The 18,660-nt window shown below is 36.0% G+C and overlaps 2 protein-coding genes across 2 annotated transcripts; both read right to left on the bottom strand.

The window, feature by feature from the left end:
• Positions 1-10,511: 10,511 nt before the first annotated feature.
• LOC133292948 (uncharacterized) lies at positions 10,512-12,245 on the bottom strand. The gene is made up of 6 exons (XM_061491439.1): positions 11,718-12,245; positions 11,423-11,629; positions 11,252-11,344; positions 11,069-11,170; positions 10,671-10,982; positions 10,512-10,562 (listed from the first exon to the last, which is right to left on the bottom strand). Exons 1-6 carry the CDS (start codon positions 12,243-12,245, stop codon positions 10,512-10,514), a joined length of 1,293 nt encoding a protein of 430 aa, XP_061347423.1.
• A 299-nt stretch (positions 12,246-12,544) lies between these two features.
• Positions 12,545-16,123, bottom strand: LOC133292947 (uncharacterized). The gene is made up of 3 exons (XM_061491438.1): positions 13,509-16,123; positions 13,331-13,436; positions 12,545-13,231 (listed from the first exon to the last, which is right to left on the bottom strand). Exons 1-3 carry the CDS (start codon positions 16,121-16,123, stop codon positions 12,545-12,547), a joined length of 3,408 nt encoding a protein of 1,135 aa, XP_061347422.1.
• Positions 16,124-18,660: the final 2,537 nt, after the last annotated feature.

Here is an 18,660-nt window from a genome sequence, read left to right as displayed (position 1 = left end):
GCTGCTGCCCTACCCACAAATGATTCAAAAGTGGTAATTAAATTCTTGAAAAAGAATATTTTTACCCGATTTGGAACTCCAAGGGCCATTATAAGTGATGGAGGTAAGCACTTTGCTAGTAGACAATTTGAAGCCCTTTTGGCTAAATATGGAGTTAAGCATAAAGTCTCTACTGCTTACCACCCACAAACCAGTGGGCAAGTAGAAGTCACAAATAGGGAAGTGAAAAGAATTCTGGAAAAAGTTGTGAATCCTTCAAGAAAGGATTGGTCCTTGAAATTAGATGATTCCTTGTGGGCTTATAGGACAGCCTATAGAACACCTTTAGGTTGCTCACCTTACAAATTGATTTTTGGTAAAAATTGTCATTTACCCTTAGAGTTGGAATATAAAGCATACTGGGCTACTACTCAATTGAATGTTGATGCCACTGCCTCAGGAGAAAAGAGAATTCTCCAACTGAATGAAATGGATGAATTTAGATTAAATGCTTATGAAAATGCCAAGCTGTATAAAGAACAAATGAAGAGATGGCATGATAAGCAAATTTCAGATAGGCAGTTCTTTGAGGGACAACAGGTCCTGCTCTTTAATTCTAGGCTAAAATTCTTTCCGGGAAAGTTAAAGTCTAGGTGGTCTGGTCCATTTAAGGTAACAAAAGTCCATTTACATGGTGCAGTGGACATTTTAAATGAGAAAGATGGGACCAAGTTCACTGTCAATGGTCAAAGGCTTAAAAATTATTTGGGGGAGGGAATTGAGAAAGCTCAAATCTCAATATCTCTTGCTGACCCTCCCACCATTTAAACACAAACGAACAGTGAAGAGTCTAGCTTGAGACTCTAATCAGAAATTAAGCTTTATTATTGTTGTGTTTTGTATATATTTCAGTTACTGTTTTTCAGTTGTTAAAAAAAAAAAAAAAAAAACTTTTGTAGATAGAATATCTGAGTCCTGACACTCTCATTCTGTTTGTTTACAGGTGTTAAGCGAATTCTGTTTGCTGATTTCTGGAAGCAAATTCAGTATAAAGTTTGGGGGAGTGGTCTGAGTATCAACTCAGTTTTATTTTTGCTATTTTTCTGTTTTTGGTAATTTCAATTTGCTGTTTTAATATTTTTTAGGCATCATGGTTAGAAAACATATCTTGCGTAGTGGAGGACCTCACAGTCCAAAGCTTACACCTCACACACCTGATCCTGAGAGTTTTTCCCTCTCCTCCTTCACATGTGAAAAAGCAATAGAAAGGTTTGAAAAGACTATGCTTGCTAGGGACCCTACCCCTGACAAGGGATTTGAGGAAAATGCCTCTTATCCTGAATATGTGCATGAAGTAGTAAAAATTCAACATTGGGAACAGTTTTACCTGCATCCTAAGGATGCGGCTAATGTCAATGTGGTAAGAGAATTTTATGCAGAAATTTTAAATGACAGTCAAACTGAGGTTAGTGTCAGGGGCATTAAAGTTTCCTTTGAACCCAAGGTTATTAGGGAATTCTTTTCCCTACCGAAGGCCTCTAAAGATGAGTTTTCCAAGCATGTCAAGAAGCATGATCCTGCTTTCATGGCAGCAATATTAGAGGTCATAGCAGTCCCTGGGGCTGAATGGGAGATAAAGGAAAAGAACTATACTCTGCAAAAACACTTTCTAAATGAAAAAGCTCAAACGTGGTACCACTTCATTAGAGCCAGATTGCTCCCTACCACTCATGTAAATTTAGTGACTAAGGATAGAGCTGTGTTGTTGTGGTGTTTATTGGTTGGGAAACCAGTAGATGCTGCCAAATTAGTTTTTAGAGGAATTGGAGCTTGTGCTGGGGGTAGGAAAGGCAAGCTACGGTTCCCTAGCTTCATATCACAATTATGCAAGAAAAAGGGTGTCACAGCAAACCAAGCTGATGTGTTCTTTAAAGTTAGTGAGGCTATAACTCTGCGAATCATTACTAAATTAAAAAAGGGCATTGCTGCACCCTCTGTTGAGAAAGAAAAGTTGGAAATAGAAGGAAATATTGCAAATCACTTGGAGACTATGGTCCCTCCCACTGAAGACCAGCCTTTCCCAGGCGGGTTACATAATAATCTGGTTCATATACATAAAGTGCTCATGCAAATGCAAGATCATAACAAAAAAATGGACTTGCTGTTTGAGAAAACATATGATCAATTTTACACTTTTATGTATAATAGAGCCAGATTTCATGATTACATTGTAGGGAGGGACAGAGTCTTGAATGATTTTTTGAAAAATACCTTTGCAAATTTTCCTGGTTTACCTTCACTTCCTGATGATTTAACATGGCCACCTTCTTCAGTATTTGTTGATCCACAGGTAAAAGAAGTCATGGCAAAAGCTGCTGGCAATCCTCCTTCTCCCCAACCTACAAGGCAAGAGACAACTCCTCTACCTACAAAGGAACATGGCCACCCATTTAGCTCAAGGAAGAGGAGAAGGCCAAGAACAAAAGCTGCCATAGAGGAAGTGAGTGACAATGAAGAAGAAGAAATGCAGTCTTCTGAATCAGAATCTGAAGATGTGGATAAATCTGAGTCAGGGGACTCAGATTATCAGGAGAAATAGGCCAGAACTTCTTCTGGCCTCAGGTTACACTGATCCTACTTGTAAAATTTTCATTTGTGTAACTTGTTTGAGGCACAACAGTGAGGACACTGTTGAAATTAAGTTTGGGGGAGAGTATTTTGTTAATGCACCACAAACCATGTTTGCTCTTTAGAATTTTTTTTTTTTTTTTAGTTTGAATTAATTTCCTATGTTTCAGTTGCTGTTTTGATTGGATTTGTTGTTTTTAGAGTTGTATGAAGTTTTCTGTTGGTTTGGTTGTTTTGAGTTAGGAAGAGATTTTGTGCTGTTTTGGTGAAAGGGAATTTTGGATATGAGAATGGATTTGAGGAGTGTGATGTTTAGCAATGAGTGGTCAGTATCACAACTAAGCAGCTGAGAATTTGAATAAAGGAAAAGAACTCAGGGTAGTTTTGTGGATGAAGAGTGACATGAGTGTTTTAAATGATTGATGGGTAAAAGGCAGTGAGAGGTTGAGAAATTTAGTTGATTAATGCATCTTGTGAATTTTAACAATAAGCATGCGAGATGGTGACTTTACCAACACTGTGAGATATTGAGCCTACACAGCAAATTTTTTTTCTCCATGAGGGGTTCACACTGGGGTAGTGAGGCAGAACTTGCTTTGGTGCTTAGTTGAAGAAGTGTAGCGTTGGCTTGAGTTTAAAATGATGAGGGCAATTTGTTGTTTTGTTTAACCATTTTCAAACCAAAAAGCCATCCATAGATCATCATCCATTGAAAACCCATTTTGAGCCTTTGACCTTTTCTTTTCACATACCCACATTTTATCTTATCCCACAATCTATTACACCTCTTAGTTATGATGGAAACAGAAAAAGAAGCAAGATTTTTTTTGTTATTTGGTTGTTAAAAAAAAAAAAGAAAAAAAAAAGAGAAGGAATAGAAAGTAAGAGACTGCTAATAAAATGAAAAGTTTGAGTTCATTAAAATAAATAAAAATAAAATAAAATAAAATAAAAAGAGATTTTCAAAAAGAGAAAAATAGCAGTTAAAGTAGCAGCCACTTAATTAGTTGATTATGCTTCATAATTGTGTTTCCATTCCATCATAGCTAAGTTAGCCAATCCCCCACAAATTTTCCACCTTCACCTTAGCCAAGTTACAACCTATTCAAGTCCCTTTGATTAAGTTCAGGTCTGTGTGTCACTTAGAAGACAAGAGCATCTTATCAAGCCTATGTCAAAGCTATTCCTAGTGTTGGATTGAGAGAAACAGAACCCTTGAGCATTGAGTGAATAATTCTGTAAGTCAGTGAGGCTGTGAAAAGTTGCCATCTTTGTTGCCTTTTGAAAAATATTGCATGCTATGTTAAGAATTGAATTTTTCAGAATCTCTTTTGTCATTATTCAACAGTCAGTGAGGCACTTATGCATTTGAATTTCACACACTATTTGCTGAGTAGTTTTATGGAATAAAAGGATCATTTAGCTGCCTGGTTTGTGATTGATGGATTGCTGAACTACGTACCCACCTCTGTTCCCTGATCTTTGTGATAATATGATGCACTGAAGTTTGGTTTTAAAAGCTGAACATTGAAATGCTGCTGAGAAGTGTTTTGGATTGTTGATTGATTTTGAGTAAGCTTTAAATGATGTAATGCAATTTCTCGGGTTGTGAAGAGTTGTTAAGTTGATAAATTCTGGAACTAATTTCTTGTGTTACTTGAGGACAAGCAACAAGTTAAGTTTGGGGGTGTGATAAGTCTCTGAAATGAGACTTGAAACATATGGTTTTAATGTGCAAATGGAAATAAAAGAATACTTTTTATGTTAGTAAAAGCCCCAAATTTACACTGAGTTGAATTTACTGATTAAAGTGCTAATGGGCTGTAACATTCCATTTTTCAGGCCCATTTTCCTTTTTCATCAGAAATACCCATTAGAGGAAAGAAAAGAAGTCAGCATGAGAAAAAAAATACAGGGAAGTGATGGGCCGGACCTAAAAAGCCCAGATGAAGAAAAATTAAAGAAAGGAAGAGACAGAGTCAGAAACGAGAAGAAAGGGCTGCTAGAAAACCCTAGCACACAACCGACCAAAGTTCCTGACCACAAATCGATTTGCAAAGCCAAACCGTTCTCTGTATTTGGTTTATTTGTCAAGATAAACCCTCAATCACGGTTCATTGAGAGATTAACCAAACCCTAGACACCCTTTCCTCATACAGAAAACGTCAAAACAACAACCCCTTGCTGAGTGGATGAGCTGGATACTTTTTTGAGAGTGGAGGCTGGAGCGATTTGTGGGCGCAAGTTTACGTACGGGGTGAAGGAGCAACAATCCATTTAGATTGTCTGAGGAGGGAGCTGTTGGGGACCACCGGTGTGTAACGCGCAAGGAGCGCGTGTATACCTGCTGAGCTGGAGAGGAAAATCGCGCAAAGAAGGAAAGGAACCCTATAAAAAGGGAAAGAGGGTGAGTCAAAAGGAACCTTCTTCCCACTCCTGATTTCTGATTTATCGTTTTTCTCAGTTTTTGTTTTCTGGACAATTTTTTATTTTCTTTTAATTTCTGTTTTGTAATGAGATTCTGGTTCATTTGATGAACTTGATGCATGTCTTTACAGCACTGAGATTGCCGGTTGTTAGGCCAGTGCTGTAATTTTAGTTTTTAGAATTTGTATTTTGTGATTTCTGTAGTTCTCTGTTACTGTGTGTAAGCCTCATCCATATGGATAGTGGCTAACTTTTTAGAGGTTGGGTTTAGGTGATACCCAAACCTCAGTGCTTGTCAAATATTTGATTTCCTGGTTTTAATGTTTATATCTCACTTGTTTAATGCAGTTTCTAATGTTTAAAATTATCTGCATTTTGGCCAAATGTCAGATGTTTGGTTAGGATTTAGTTGTTGAGAAACAATTAATTCTGGATTCTGCATTAGACACATGGACTTAGATGAGAAATCATCTAAGGGATCTCAATTCAGAAATGAATGAGTCGTCATGTAATATTGGACCTGAATCTCAAGAGTCCTAATCCCACTTGGCATAGAGATATGGAAGTGGGCAACTTTGGGATAAAATAATTTTTAAGAGATTAAAAATTAACAATACAGTCCTGTTAACTGAGAATCTTAGAATGAGCTTTTTGTTAATCAAATTATTTTTCAAGCACTGTGGGGAAGGAGAGCCAGAACTCAACCCACCTTTTTTTAAAACCTCTTAATCAACTCAGATTTTTATTTTCCTTTGTTATTTCATATTTCAATCTCTGTTCTGTTTCCAATTTTAAATACAAAAAAAAAAAAAAAAAAAAAAATTCTTGTCACATCTGTCAGTTAATTTGCTTCATCCTTACTCCTTATTTTATAACTTAGGAAAGTAATTCAGAAATATTTTAAAAGAAAAGTGAACAGTAGTATTTTAGATCCATTCTAGATTATTTTTACCTTACAATTTGTATTTCTTTTATTTTCAAATAGTAACTCAGTTTTAAGCAATTACAAACTTTAGTTATTTCAAAACGCCAACGATCCTTGTGGGAACGATATCTGGGACTTATAACAGCCCTATATTACTTGTTGTCGCGTATACTTGCGCGCATTACTTGCACAACTGTTAGCAAGGCAACAAGTACCTTTAAGATACTGAAGAATTCTCTCTACTGTCTGCATGTGTTTTTCCTTTGGATCGTGCATAAACTGACTGACAACACTAACAGCATAAGCTAGGTCTGGTCTAGTATGGGCCAGATATATCAATTTCCCAACTAGCCGTTGATATTGTCCTTTATCAACTGGAGGACTCTCTTCTTCATAGCCCATCTTGTGATTCTGCTCAATAGAAGTATTAGAGGGTTTACACCCGAGCTTTCCTGCTTCTTTGAGAAGATCAAGAACATATTTCCTCTGGCTGATAAAAATTCCTTTGCTTGAATGAGTTACTTCTATCCCTAGGAAATATCTCAGTTTTCCAAGGTCTTTGACTTCAAACTCAGAGGCAAGCCGTGTTTGCAGAATCTGTCTCTCCACAAAGTCATCACCTGTGATAATAATATCATCAACATATACAAGGGCACAGTAAGCTTCCCATTTTGGGAGTGCTTGAAGAAAAGAGTGTGATCTCCTTGACTCTGTCTGTATCCTAAGGTCATCATAACCTTAGTAAACATTCCAAACCAAGCACGAGGTGACTGCTTCAATCCATACAAGGCCTTTTTTAATCTACAAACTTTATTTTCCCCTTTCACAGAATCAAAACCAGGCGGGATTTCCATGTAGACTTCTTCTTCTAACTCAACATTGAGGAAAGCATTTTTCACAACAAATTGATTTATATCCCAATTGTAATGGGCAGCAAGGGATAACAAGATTCTCACTGTATTCATCTTTGCAACTGGAGCAAAGGTTTCTTCATAATCAATGCCATAGGTTTGAGTGTAACCTTTGGCCACTAATCGAGCCTTGTATCTCTCAAGAGTGCCATCAAAATTATATTTCAAGGCATAAACCCATCTGCACCCTACTGCTTTCTTTCCGTTGGGTCTATCAATAACCTCCCATGTTTTATTTTTCTCCAACGCATTCATCTCCTCTTGCATGGCTTGAGCTCAATTCCTCTCTTTCAAGGCTTCATGTACTGATTTTGGGATTGCAATAGGATCTAGTGCTGAAACAAAGCTTTTGTGCTGCATGGAAAGATTAGCAAAGGAAACAAAGTGGGAGATAGGGTATTGAGTACAAGAGGGACAAGAGGAACAAGTTTTCTTGTGACAAGATCTTTTTCCTTTTCTAAGAGCAATAGGTAAGTCATCAGAAGCAGAAGCAATGGGTAAGTCATTGAGATATCAGAAGAAATAGACAAATCATGAGAGGAAATAATATTAGAATCAGAAACAGGAGATTCAGGAGACTCAGAAGAAATAGGAGATTTAGGACTTACCAGTGGTTCGGACGATTGAGGTTGCTGGTGAGACAGTATGAGTTGTTTCCTCCTCTGATATACCAATTCAGGTGTCAAAATTTTTCGTATCTCAAGTGTATTTGAAGGTTCTGACACACCAGGAGCAGACACACTAGGAAGAGAGAAGATTGATCCAGACTCAAAGAAGGAAGGGGACGAGTCTTCTGAAGAACTGTTCTTCCCCTGACGATGAAGACCCAGGAAATAAGATTCAGATTCTTGAAATGTGACATCCATAGAAACAAAAAAATTTCGACTTGGTGGATGATAACACTTGCACCCTTTTTTATAAGGGGTATAACCAAGGAAGACACACTTAAGAGCCCTAGGATCCAACTTACTCTAATGTTGTTTATGAACATGGACAAAGGAAACACATCCAAACACTCTTGGTGGAAGGATCTGCAATATGGGAACAGAAGGAAAGAAGGAAGTCATGTAATGATATTGTTAAGGATCCGTGAAGGTAAACGGTTGATCAAAAAAGTTGCAGCTAACACTGCTTCTCCCCAATAAGAACTAGGAACATATGTCTGGAAAAGTAGAGCTCTAGCAACTTCAAGGAGGTGACGATTTTTCCTTTCAGCAACCCCGTTTTGTTGAGGGGTATCAACACATGTGAGCTTATGAATTATACCTCTGTCTGAAATGAATTGTGACAGGTGTTGATTGACGTACTCAGTACCATTATCAGATCTTAGTCTTTTAATACCCTTACCAAACTGAGTCTCAACCATGTGATGAAACTGAATAAATATCTCTGGTACTTCAGACTTGTCCTTCATCAAGTAGATCCATGTTACCCGAGTACAATCATCAATAAAAGAAACAAACCACCTTGCACCTGAAACATTGTGCACTTTAGAAGGGCCCCAAACATCAGAATGGATAAGAGAAAAAGGTTCCCTGCTTTTAATAGTGCTAGAAGGAAATGACACTCTATGGTGTTTTGCAAATTCACAAACATCACAATGAAAGGTCTCAACCGACTTATTGAGAAACAGAGAAGGGAACATAGACTTCAAAAGACTAAATGGTGGATGCCCCAGACGCTTGTGATGGAGCCAAATCATAGACTCTGCGGTAGAAGGATGGTGTGTCATTAATAACTGATTTTCGCTAGCATGGTCTGGAAGGAGATGATACAACACATCCTGTTCATTAGCAACTCCAATTGTCTTCTTCGTGGTAAGATCCTGAATAACACAATGAGAAGGAAAAAATGTGATAGAACAATTCAAATCAGTTGTAAGTTTTTGAGTGGAGATAAGATTAGTAGAAAGCTGAGGAACATAAAGAACATTTTTAAGAAACAAGGAAGGTTTAATTTGAATGTTACCAGAACCAATAACTGATTTATGGGATCCATCAGCTACGGATATAGTATGACTACCAACAGTAGGATGATAAGAACAAAACAACTTAGTACGACAAGCCATATGATCAGTTGCACCAGAATCCAAAATCCATGAGGTTTTAAAATCAGTGCAAGAAGCAAGAAGAGATATAGATCGTGTGCTCTTACCAGATAAGATCAAAGAACACTACAAGAAACTAGGCATGTAAAGGCGGTTCATTTTACAAACTCAGGCGGTTAAAACCGCCTCTGTTTGCTGAGTCCGACGGTTAGTAAACCGACTGAGATAACACAGTCGCGCAGTCATACGTCGACGGTTATAGCAAACCGCTGGACAAGCCGCCAGAAGAACTTTTCGTCGGTTGACGTGACGGCTGCAGACGCCTAAAATATCACTTAAATATGTTGGCCAATCCTTCTAAGGCGGTTTGGGAAACCGCCTATAATGAATTATCTCAGGCGGAGTGGCAGGCGGTTCTGAAAAAGTTGATTTAATAATTTCCAAGCGGTTTCTAAAACCGCCTGCAGTGTAAAAAGGTGACAATTGCAATAAACAGTTATTTTTGCGATTTTTTTTTTAAATTATTTTCTTCAGTAATTTTGGCAGGTTTTTGTTAGAAAAAAATATTTATTTAGAATTATTTACAATTTTGTTTATAAAAAAGTACTATTTTATTTGGTATGTAAAAATCATTTTCAATAAAAATAAATTTACGTCATTTTTATTACAATGTCCAATAAAAAATTAATTAAAATTAAAAAAAAGGAGTATGAAAAGGTAAATATACATACCTTTTAGCTAAAAGTGCATATTTAAATTTTACATCCATAACCATAGAGACTTAACTAGAAATGGTCAACAGTTATAGAAAATTAACAACCATCCATTGAAAAAAATTCCATGCACAATGTCATCTACTTAATATCCAGGAAACAACAATCTAGAGATATCATAGGAGTTTAAAATCGAGAAAATTACAACCATTCAAGGAAGAAATCCATGCACAATGTCATCTACACTACATCCATATGTAGGAAACAAAAAGTGTGCATATATGGATTTCCATCAAAATAGATATCCTAATATAAAATTTAAAATTCTGGTGCTGGTGGTAGAGGTGATGAATTTGGTTCTTCACAATGTGGGTCATGACTACCATTAGAGGATCTTCTAACTCCCGGAGATCCCAAGTCTGGAGTCTAATGCAATGGAAAAAAGAAGCATATATTAGCCATAGCCAAGTTTACAAGTTTCACATATTATGCAGATGCAACGATATAAAAAAATAATATTTCAATTACCAAACTAGATTCACTTTTACTTTAAGGCTGATTGATGAACTCAGTCACACAATTCAATGCAACTGATAAAATAATTTAGTTACTAACACTCATTCATAATTTAAGACAGCCACCACCATCATATCACTATGACAATAAGCTAATATATAAATGTTGGACAACAACAACCAGTCTTTAATTCTCCACATTATTTATGAATCCATATGCATTGATACAGTTAACAAATAATTTAAAACTGAGGCAGCACTCTAAAGAGAATCAAAATGATTTAACAATCACTCCACCAAATTAAATTGTACACGTATTTAACTATTGCAAAAACCACACCTCATCTCTCCCAGAGTCCTCAACCCCTATTTAACTAGACATTCTTCAATATTCAGCAATTTCAAAATGTCCTTACACTAGAGGGCAAAAAAGAAAAAGATTTCAAAAAACAAAAATACCACAATGTATCTTCATCCAAACAAAATACCCAGTAATTATTTAGCAAAACAAAATGCAACATTTACCTGATTAAATGAAAAATTAGATGGTATTTGAGCTCCTAAACTTTGCATAAAAAATGCCATTTGCTCTTTCATCATGTCATATTCTACCATCTTGCCTTTTATACTTTCCAATTCTTCTTTGAGGGCGTTGTATTCAGCTGGCGTTGGAACAGTAGAAGAAGACGATCCCGAACTGTTAGACGATCTACGGTACTGCGATGGAACCACCCCAAATCCCATACCTCTAACACGGCCTGGGTGTTCCTTCCCAAAAACGTGTACATATGCCTCTTCATCAGACAATCCTTCTTGCATTTGTGTTAATAATTGATCCTACATATAAACATGATATATAGTTTACATTTATAATATAAAGATAATATAAATGATGTTTAAAACAGCATACAAGAATTTCATACATTTTTCAGCATAGCTTCTTCATTAACAAAATTTCCATCCCTTTTTGTGTGAGCAATAGGATACATTTCACCCCTACTATATTTTTTGCCATCTCGTATTTCCTGCAGTAATGACAAAAATGTGAATGAGTTATATATTAAAAGAATATTAGAGTCATATAAAAAATTGGCAAAAGACCATACCAGCTCCCTCTTCAGCCTTGCTATGGTTTTTGATCCAAGTGTATGTGGGATTTTTTGTTTTTTTCTATTTGCAGTATTTATTGCGCTGTATCTCTGCATTGTCCAAATAATTTAAATATTTAGGTCAAATAAAAAATAATGCAACAATATATGTATGACTCCTCATATTACCTTCCCTTTCTCACTTAATCTATATTGCAAAAACCCAGCCCAATTCTCTCTTGTGATGCCTTGAGGATAGTTCTCAATGTTTTGCTCATACGTCTTGTCCTTCTTGTAAAATTCATGGCAAATCCTATACCTGTTATCCTTCCATTTCTTTCCCATATTTTGCATACAATAGTTGTAATGGTATTCACTCTCCAGTACAAATTTTGGCTGAATAAAAAAAAAATTATACAACGACATTATTTCTGGAAAAAAAATAATCATTGTATATCTTAGGAAATTTAATGATCATTTATACCTTAATAGTGCTCTTCCAAGTATTTTCCTTATACACCGGAGGTACATTAGGCCACCTATCAAAACATATGGGGAATATTTTGGGATCACATGCAATATGTCCCAAAAAACCATGGAGAAGTCCACACGAATCTCCAACAGGTTGTTTGTCTTCATTCCATTCCAACACAACTCTCTTGTGACGTGGAAGTACCAAAACATCCCTTACCCGCAATCGTTCCTCATCAATTAAACCATTATCAGCTACGACATCAACAACCCAATATTTGTTGCATGTTCTCTTCGGAGGGTTTGTTGGTGGTCTTTCATTGGATGGCTGAGATGGACCACAACCTTGTGGAGATTGGCTTGAAATTTTTTCTTGTTGGACTGCCAATTCATGTGGCTGAGTATCTATTCCTTGACTAGTACCGATTGGGTTTGAATTGTATCCATGGTTAATACTTGGTTGCCCAATATGATCTTCAAGTGCATGAGCAGTAGAGCTTGTGGATTGGCTCCTAGCAATGAATCTTTTGGTGCGTGCCATTATCCTGTAAATACAAATTGTGTGCAATCACAGAATACAATTTGTGTGCAATTATAAGTCTTAAGCAATAATAATATATCAAATACAACAGAACTTACACATTAATAATTAACTTCACAATACCAAATAAAAAAAACATAATACAATAATGTTTTCACCTATGCCATGGACATACAAAAATAATATGTTCACCCATATTATGGACATACAAAAAATGAAATACAAAACAGAATACACCATACATAAATAATGCAATACAATAATTGAAATTATGGACATAAACATATTTGGAGATTAGGTCATATATCCATTTCTTCTTCCTCATTTTGATTAGGAATCAAATTTGGAACATCATCATCTATGGCAGGTCTAGATAAATGTAGAGGTAATGTGTCATCAACTAAAATTTGGTCCAAGTTTTGTGGTGGAAATTGGTCGGTGCATGTCATAATATGTTCACCCATATCATATAAGTCTCTAGGCTTCACATTAACAGGTATACTCCAACCAGTTTCTTTCTCATCATCAACATAAAAAACCATTTGAGCTTCAGAAGCTTTAATATATGGCTCATCATCTTCTTTCTCACCAGTATGTATCAATTTAGAAAAGTTCACTTGAGTAAAACCCAATTTATCCTTTTTTAACCCTCTTTGAGTAGTGGTATCAGCCCATTGACATTTAAACAAAGCCACTGTGAATAATCCATTGTAATTAATCTCAATGATGTCAATCAATTTGCCATAGTAAGGAACCCCTCCACATATCATTTGGCCATCTTTACTACTTGAATAACTTCTAGTGTCAAACGTTCCATAAACTCCACTATTTTGGGTTTTTAGGTTCTTCTCGCGTTCCAAGGTACGATACTTGGTGCCATTAACATTATATGCATTGAACCTTCTAGCTTGATAAAATGGACCTTTCGCAAGGGAAAACATAATGGCTTTCTCTGATTCCCCAATATTATCCATATCAATGACAACCTACAATGGTTAACTAACTAGTGTTAGTCAACTACATTTAAACTTTTCAAAAAATATGCCTAACACTTCATCATCTGCACTATGTGATAAATTACTCACGCGTTTAGAGAACCATTCGACAAACTCTCTATGAACCCTCCTATCTATCTCAGCCTGACTTCGATTACTCCTCCTTAGTTGTCTCTTCAAGTCGGTCCTGAATTCCCTAATCAAAATAAAGACATTCAAAAAACAATATAGTCACTTACGCACTAAAAAAAAAATTGGCAGTACTTACTGGACATAGCTTTCAACAAGTGGGCAGTTTGTTAGCACGTGTCTATGAGCCTGTAACCATTCCATGGATGTAAGATTAAAATAAGTCGATGCACCAATTGGCTTTCCTACATTGGGAAACAATTCATCTACGCGTGATTTTGGGAAGATATCATCAGGAACATCATCAACACGTCTGAGTCGATTCCACATAGTCTCAATATTATCAAGGTACCTTGAACAAAATGTTAAGATTTCTTGTATTAGGTAACCTTGGGCTATAGACCCTTCTGGTTGTGCTCTATTACGAACATATGATTTCAATTGTCCCAAGTACCTCTCAATAGGATACATCCAACGGTAGTGAACCGGACCTCCAAGCTTAGCTTCCTCAACAAGATGAACAACCAAATGAACCATGACAGTGAAAAAAGACGGGGGAAATAACATTTCCATGTGGCATAGAGTTAGCACAACTTGACGCTGTAAATTATCCAAATTTGAAACAGTCAATACCTTATCGCTTAGCTGCTTGAAGAATGAGCACAACTCAATTAAAATACTTAATACATTATCAGGCAATGAGATTCGTGTGGCCAACGGTAGTAGTTGCTCCATCAATATATGACAATCGTGACTTTTCAACATCCCACTCAGCCTCATAGAATCAACATCTATGCACCTAGAAATGTTGCTAGCATAACCATCCGGTACAGTGATATTCCTTAAGGTCTTTAGGAAAGCCTTCTTGCCTTGATTAGTCATTGTGTACACTGCTAAAGGATACTTTCCATTTTCAAATGGCCAAAGGTCATGCTTACAACCCATTCTTTGCAAGTCTTTTCTAGCATTCATGTGATCTTTTGATTTATTTGCATCATTAAGCAATGTGAATATGATGTTGTCACATACATTCTTCTCAATGTGCATCAGGTCAAGATTGTGACGCAATAAATTATGCCTCCAGTATGGAAGCTCAAAAAATATGCTTTTCTTCTTCCACTGCATAGTGTTCCCATGTGCACCACGATCACTAACACGTGCTCTTTTCCCTCTACCATTTACTTCAGGTGTTCGACCAAATGTAACATGCAAATTTTGAACTTGTTCAAGAATCTCACAACCAGACAACAATGTTGGAGGATTACGCATATCTTGCTTTCCATTAAATCGCACCTTGTTCAATCTAAATCTGTGTCTTTGATGAAGAAAGCGTCGATGACCCATAAAACACCATTTTTTACTATGATGAAGACGACAAGTTTCAAAATCAAAGTTACATGATGGACAAGCTAACCCAGTGTAAGTGTTCCACCCGGACAGATTACCTAATCCGGGAAAATCACTAATGGTCCATAATAAAGCTGCATGTAATTTGAACATCTCTCTTGCCGAAGCATCATAAGTATCTACACCGTCAAGCCATAATTCTTGCAGCTCTTTCATCAAGGGTTGTAAGTACACATCAATATCATTTCCTGGTGCTCGTTTACCAGGGATTATAGTTGAAATAATAAATGATGTTGACTTCATACACAACCATGGAGGTGTATTGTACGGAATTAAAACAACAGGCCAAATGCTGTAACTAGAACTCATATTACCAAATGGATTAAAGCCATCAGTAGCCAAACCAAGCCGAACATTACGTGCGTCTGATGCAAATGATGTGTGCAGTGAATCAAATTTCTTCCAAGCTTCAGAATCTCTAGGATGCCTCATCTTTCCGTCATGATCACCATCCATAGCATGCCATTTCATGTCTTCTGCAGTCTTTGACGACAAAAACAACCTTTGTAGGCGCGGTTTTAGTGGAAAGTAATGAACTACTTTCGCAGGCACATTACGCTTACTATTTCCATCACTAACTTCACCTCCTTTAGTGCGTGGTTTCCATCTAGATGTGTAACATACCTTGCAAATTTGTTTATTTTCATCCTCCACTCCCCAATATAGCATACAATTATTTCGACAAGCATGTATTTTCTGATAATCCAAACCTAACTTGGTAATTGTCTTCTTTGCCTCATAAAACGAAGTTGGAATTTTTGCTTGTTCAAAGGCATCGTGTAGTAGTTCCAATATCAGAGTCATTGCCTTGTCACTCATCCCACACAAACATTTGATATGATACAACTTCACAATAAAGGATAACTTTGAATACTTCTTACACCCTTCGTACAATGGTTGCTCTCCATCTTTTGCCAATTCATAAAATTCTTTCGCTTCAAACCCTTCTTCATGTGGATTATGGGTTGGATTTCCATCTTCTCCAACATTTAAAGCCTCATGGTTCCCATCCACCCCAAAAGCATCATTTAACATGGTTCGAATTGGATCTTCATGAACAGTGCGATCTTGGGCAGCATGTTGTACATTTGGATCAACATTACTGCTTTCTGCAATCTCTGTCTCGCCGTGGAAATACCAAAAATTGTATCCTTCAGGGAATTTTGTGCAAAGTAAATGGTCAAAAACCACGTCCTTTTCGTGCCACTTTCTAAAACCACAAGGAGAGCAAGGGCATAATATCAAACCCTCAACAGAACTATGAGAAAGAGCAAAATCAATGAATACCCTAACTCCTTGTTCATATTCAATCGTATTTCGTGGTTTCATTATCCATGTCTTATCCATTACCTCTGAAAAATGATGATAGCTTCGTTAGAATATGCTCAATTTCAGCAAATTCGTACTCATTTTAATTTTACCACTACTGCAATATTCTTAAGTTCATGAATACAAATATAATTTCTGATCTTAGGGTTAAACTTACTCTTTGGATATGTGTTTAGGTCTAGTCTTAGGTTAGGGTAAGTGTTTTACTGCCCAAGAAGTAATCTACGGCAGTAAAGAGTAATCTAATCTAATGCCACAATAAAAATCTTTAATATAATCTAATGCGACAGTGTTTTACTGCCCAAGAAGTAACTTTTTATTACTTCTATAATATTTTTTGCCAACATGAAAGTAATTTAACATGACTAAACAAACAACTTTGCATTCATTTCAATAAAATAAAACCATTATACAGAATAAATATCAAAATGCTACAATTAATATGGCTTTGGAATAAATCCATTATAGTTACAGTACCTTTTCAAAGGTTCTTCGGGATCAGAAGGTTGTTTGTCACTTGAAAGATGATGGCTGTGCGTTATGCAGTTTTCGACCTTGTAATTAAAAAAAAAATTAAAGTCAACAGCAACATAGTTTAACATCATAGGTGGTTCAATCCACTACAGCTATTTAAAAAGCACAATAGATACATCATCGTAATCATAGCATATTAAGAAAGTATTACTGTCCAATGCATACATACAAGTACTTCAAAAGAGTAATGAATTCTTCTATTTTTTCAGGGAAAGCAGAGTCACACCTTTTTTATGCAAAAATTAAAAAATAAGTGTAGAAAAATATGTAGATTACAACACACGCATTAGACATAAGAATGGATTAGATATGACAAAACAGTTTTCTTGCGTTCTGCACATAAAATAAATACCAATTTCACATTTAGTCATTTGCACATGGCACTCATCTGAATCAGTGATGAAAAAGCAAACATCACTACTAAAATTTCCATCGGACCATGCTTGAAGACAAAGACTCAGATTTCCAACTAAGGACACAAAACTTTGGTCCTTTAAATTTAGAGCTATCACATATGCCACAGACATCACATAAGATTACAAATGCATAATGCTATTTGTATTCATGTTTACTAAAGTACATTATAACAATAGGGATAAATTTTGGGACATTAACCGTGTGCTCCACAACACAAGAAAGTGATAAATTTTTAATTAAACAAGAAGAATTTAAGTAGACAAGTAGTGAAATATCACTACGGATAAGTAAGAGAACCAGACCAAATAAATCAAGAGAGCACTAAGAAATAACTATAAAACCCATGCATAAAAAATAATAAATAAGCTCACCTCCATAAATAATGCTTCACCACTTAAAATTACAGACCTGTTCTAAGGTTCATAATTCTTTTCAAACTCTCTTCCATCATAAAACTCCATCAAAATATTTAATAGTTCAGTGTTTTAAAATTTTCCAAACTGCAACCAAATCCCAACTTATGCTATATAGGGAGCACAGAACAAAGCACCAGTTTTCTCACAGATACATTGGGAACTGCTATTAGAAAACATGGTGAACCAACTATTGCATCTAATATTCCCTTAAATTAGCTTTGACGGCAAACAAACATAGTAATTCTCATTGTAACAAAAGGGCTCTTTGAGAAAAGCTCAGGGGTATCAAGCTCAAAGCCAAACTGAGGAAACAAACGACAATTGACAAAAAAATAACAAAAAAAAGTATTCAAGAAAAAAATTAAAAAATAAACTACATAAAAGCGGCTACACATCCAGGGGAAGGCTTCACACTATCCATATCTCATTATCTTGGCATAGATTCTACTAAGAAATCAGAAAACAAATGTTCTATTCTACAAAAAAGTTCCATATTCCTATAACTCATAATTAAGAATCCATAGAACAGTAAACAAAATCATAGACGTACATGGCAGCAAAATATTTTTCCGGGTACTTACGAAAAGAAATCGGAATGCTGTACAGATTAAAGAAATTGATCATAAGAGAAGCTAAAGCTGGGATTTAAATATTACATTTCCCAGTTGTCACACCAAATTATTCCAGGGAAGCACAAACTTGGTAATAACACATGAAGTCAATAAGACATGCGCAATAACAAAAACCAATCTGTAGTGGAAAGTTTAAAAACTAAAATAATGCAAAAAAAAAAGGAACACACCGAAACCCCAAAATTCATATCAACCAAGTTCTTAAAGAAAGGAGAACAAAGAAGCAATTACCAATCGTTTGAAATTGGCATACAATTTTAAAGGAAAAAAAAAGGCGCACACCGAAACCCCAAAATACATAACGATTTGAAAAATTGTCATGCATTGTGATGGAAAAATAGAAAGAAATAAATCAGTGATTTAAAAAATAAAAACCCACAGAGTTGATGAAGGTTGATACAGTAGAGTTTGCATTTTGCAATGAACCGGAGTAATCGATTGATGACTCACCAAGTTTTAGTTGTAGGGCAACACATTCTTCACCGTTCACTGTCACTACCTCAAGGTGATTTCAACGTTGAATGAAGGCACCACCATGGCAACGACTGAAAGCCTA

Source organism: Gastrolobium bilobum, unplaced genomic scaffold (assembly GCF_033153095.1).
Source record: "Gastrolobium bilobum isolate Gb01-03AN ecotype WA unplaced genomic scaffold, APGP_CSIRO_Gbil_v1 utg44780, whole genome shotgun sequence".
NCBI classification, from domain to species: domain Eukaryota; kingdom Viridiplantae; phylum Streptophyta; class Magnoliopsida; order Fabales; family Fabaceae; genus Gastrolobium; species Gastrolobium bilobum.
Note: the sequence above shows the minus strand (reverse complement) of the source record. Positions and strands in the feature narration are given on the sequence as shown.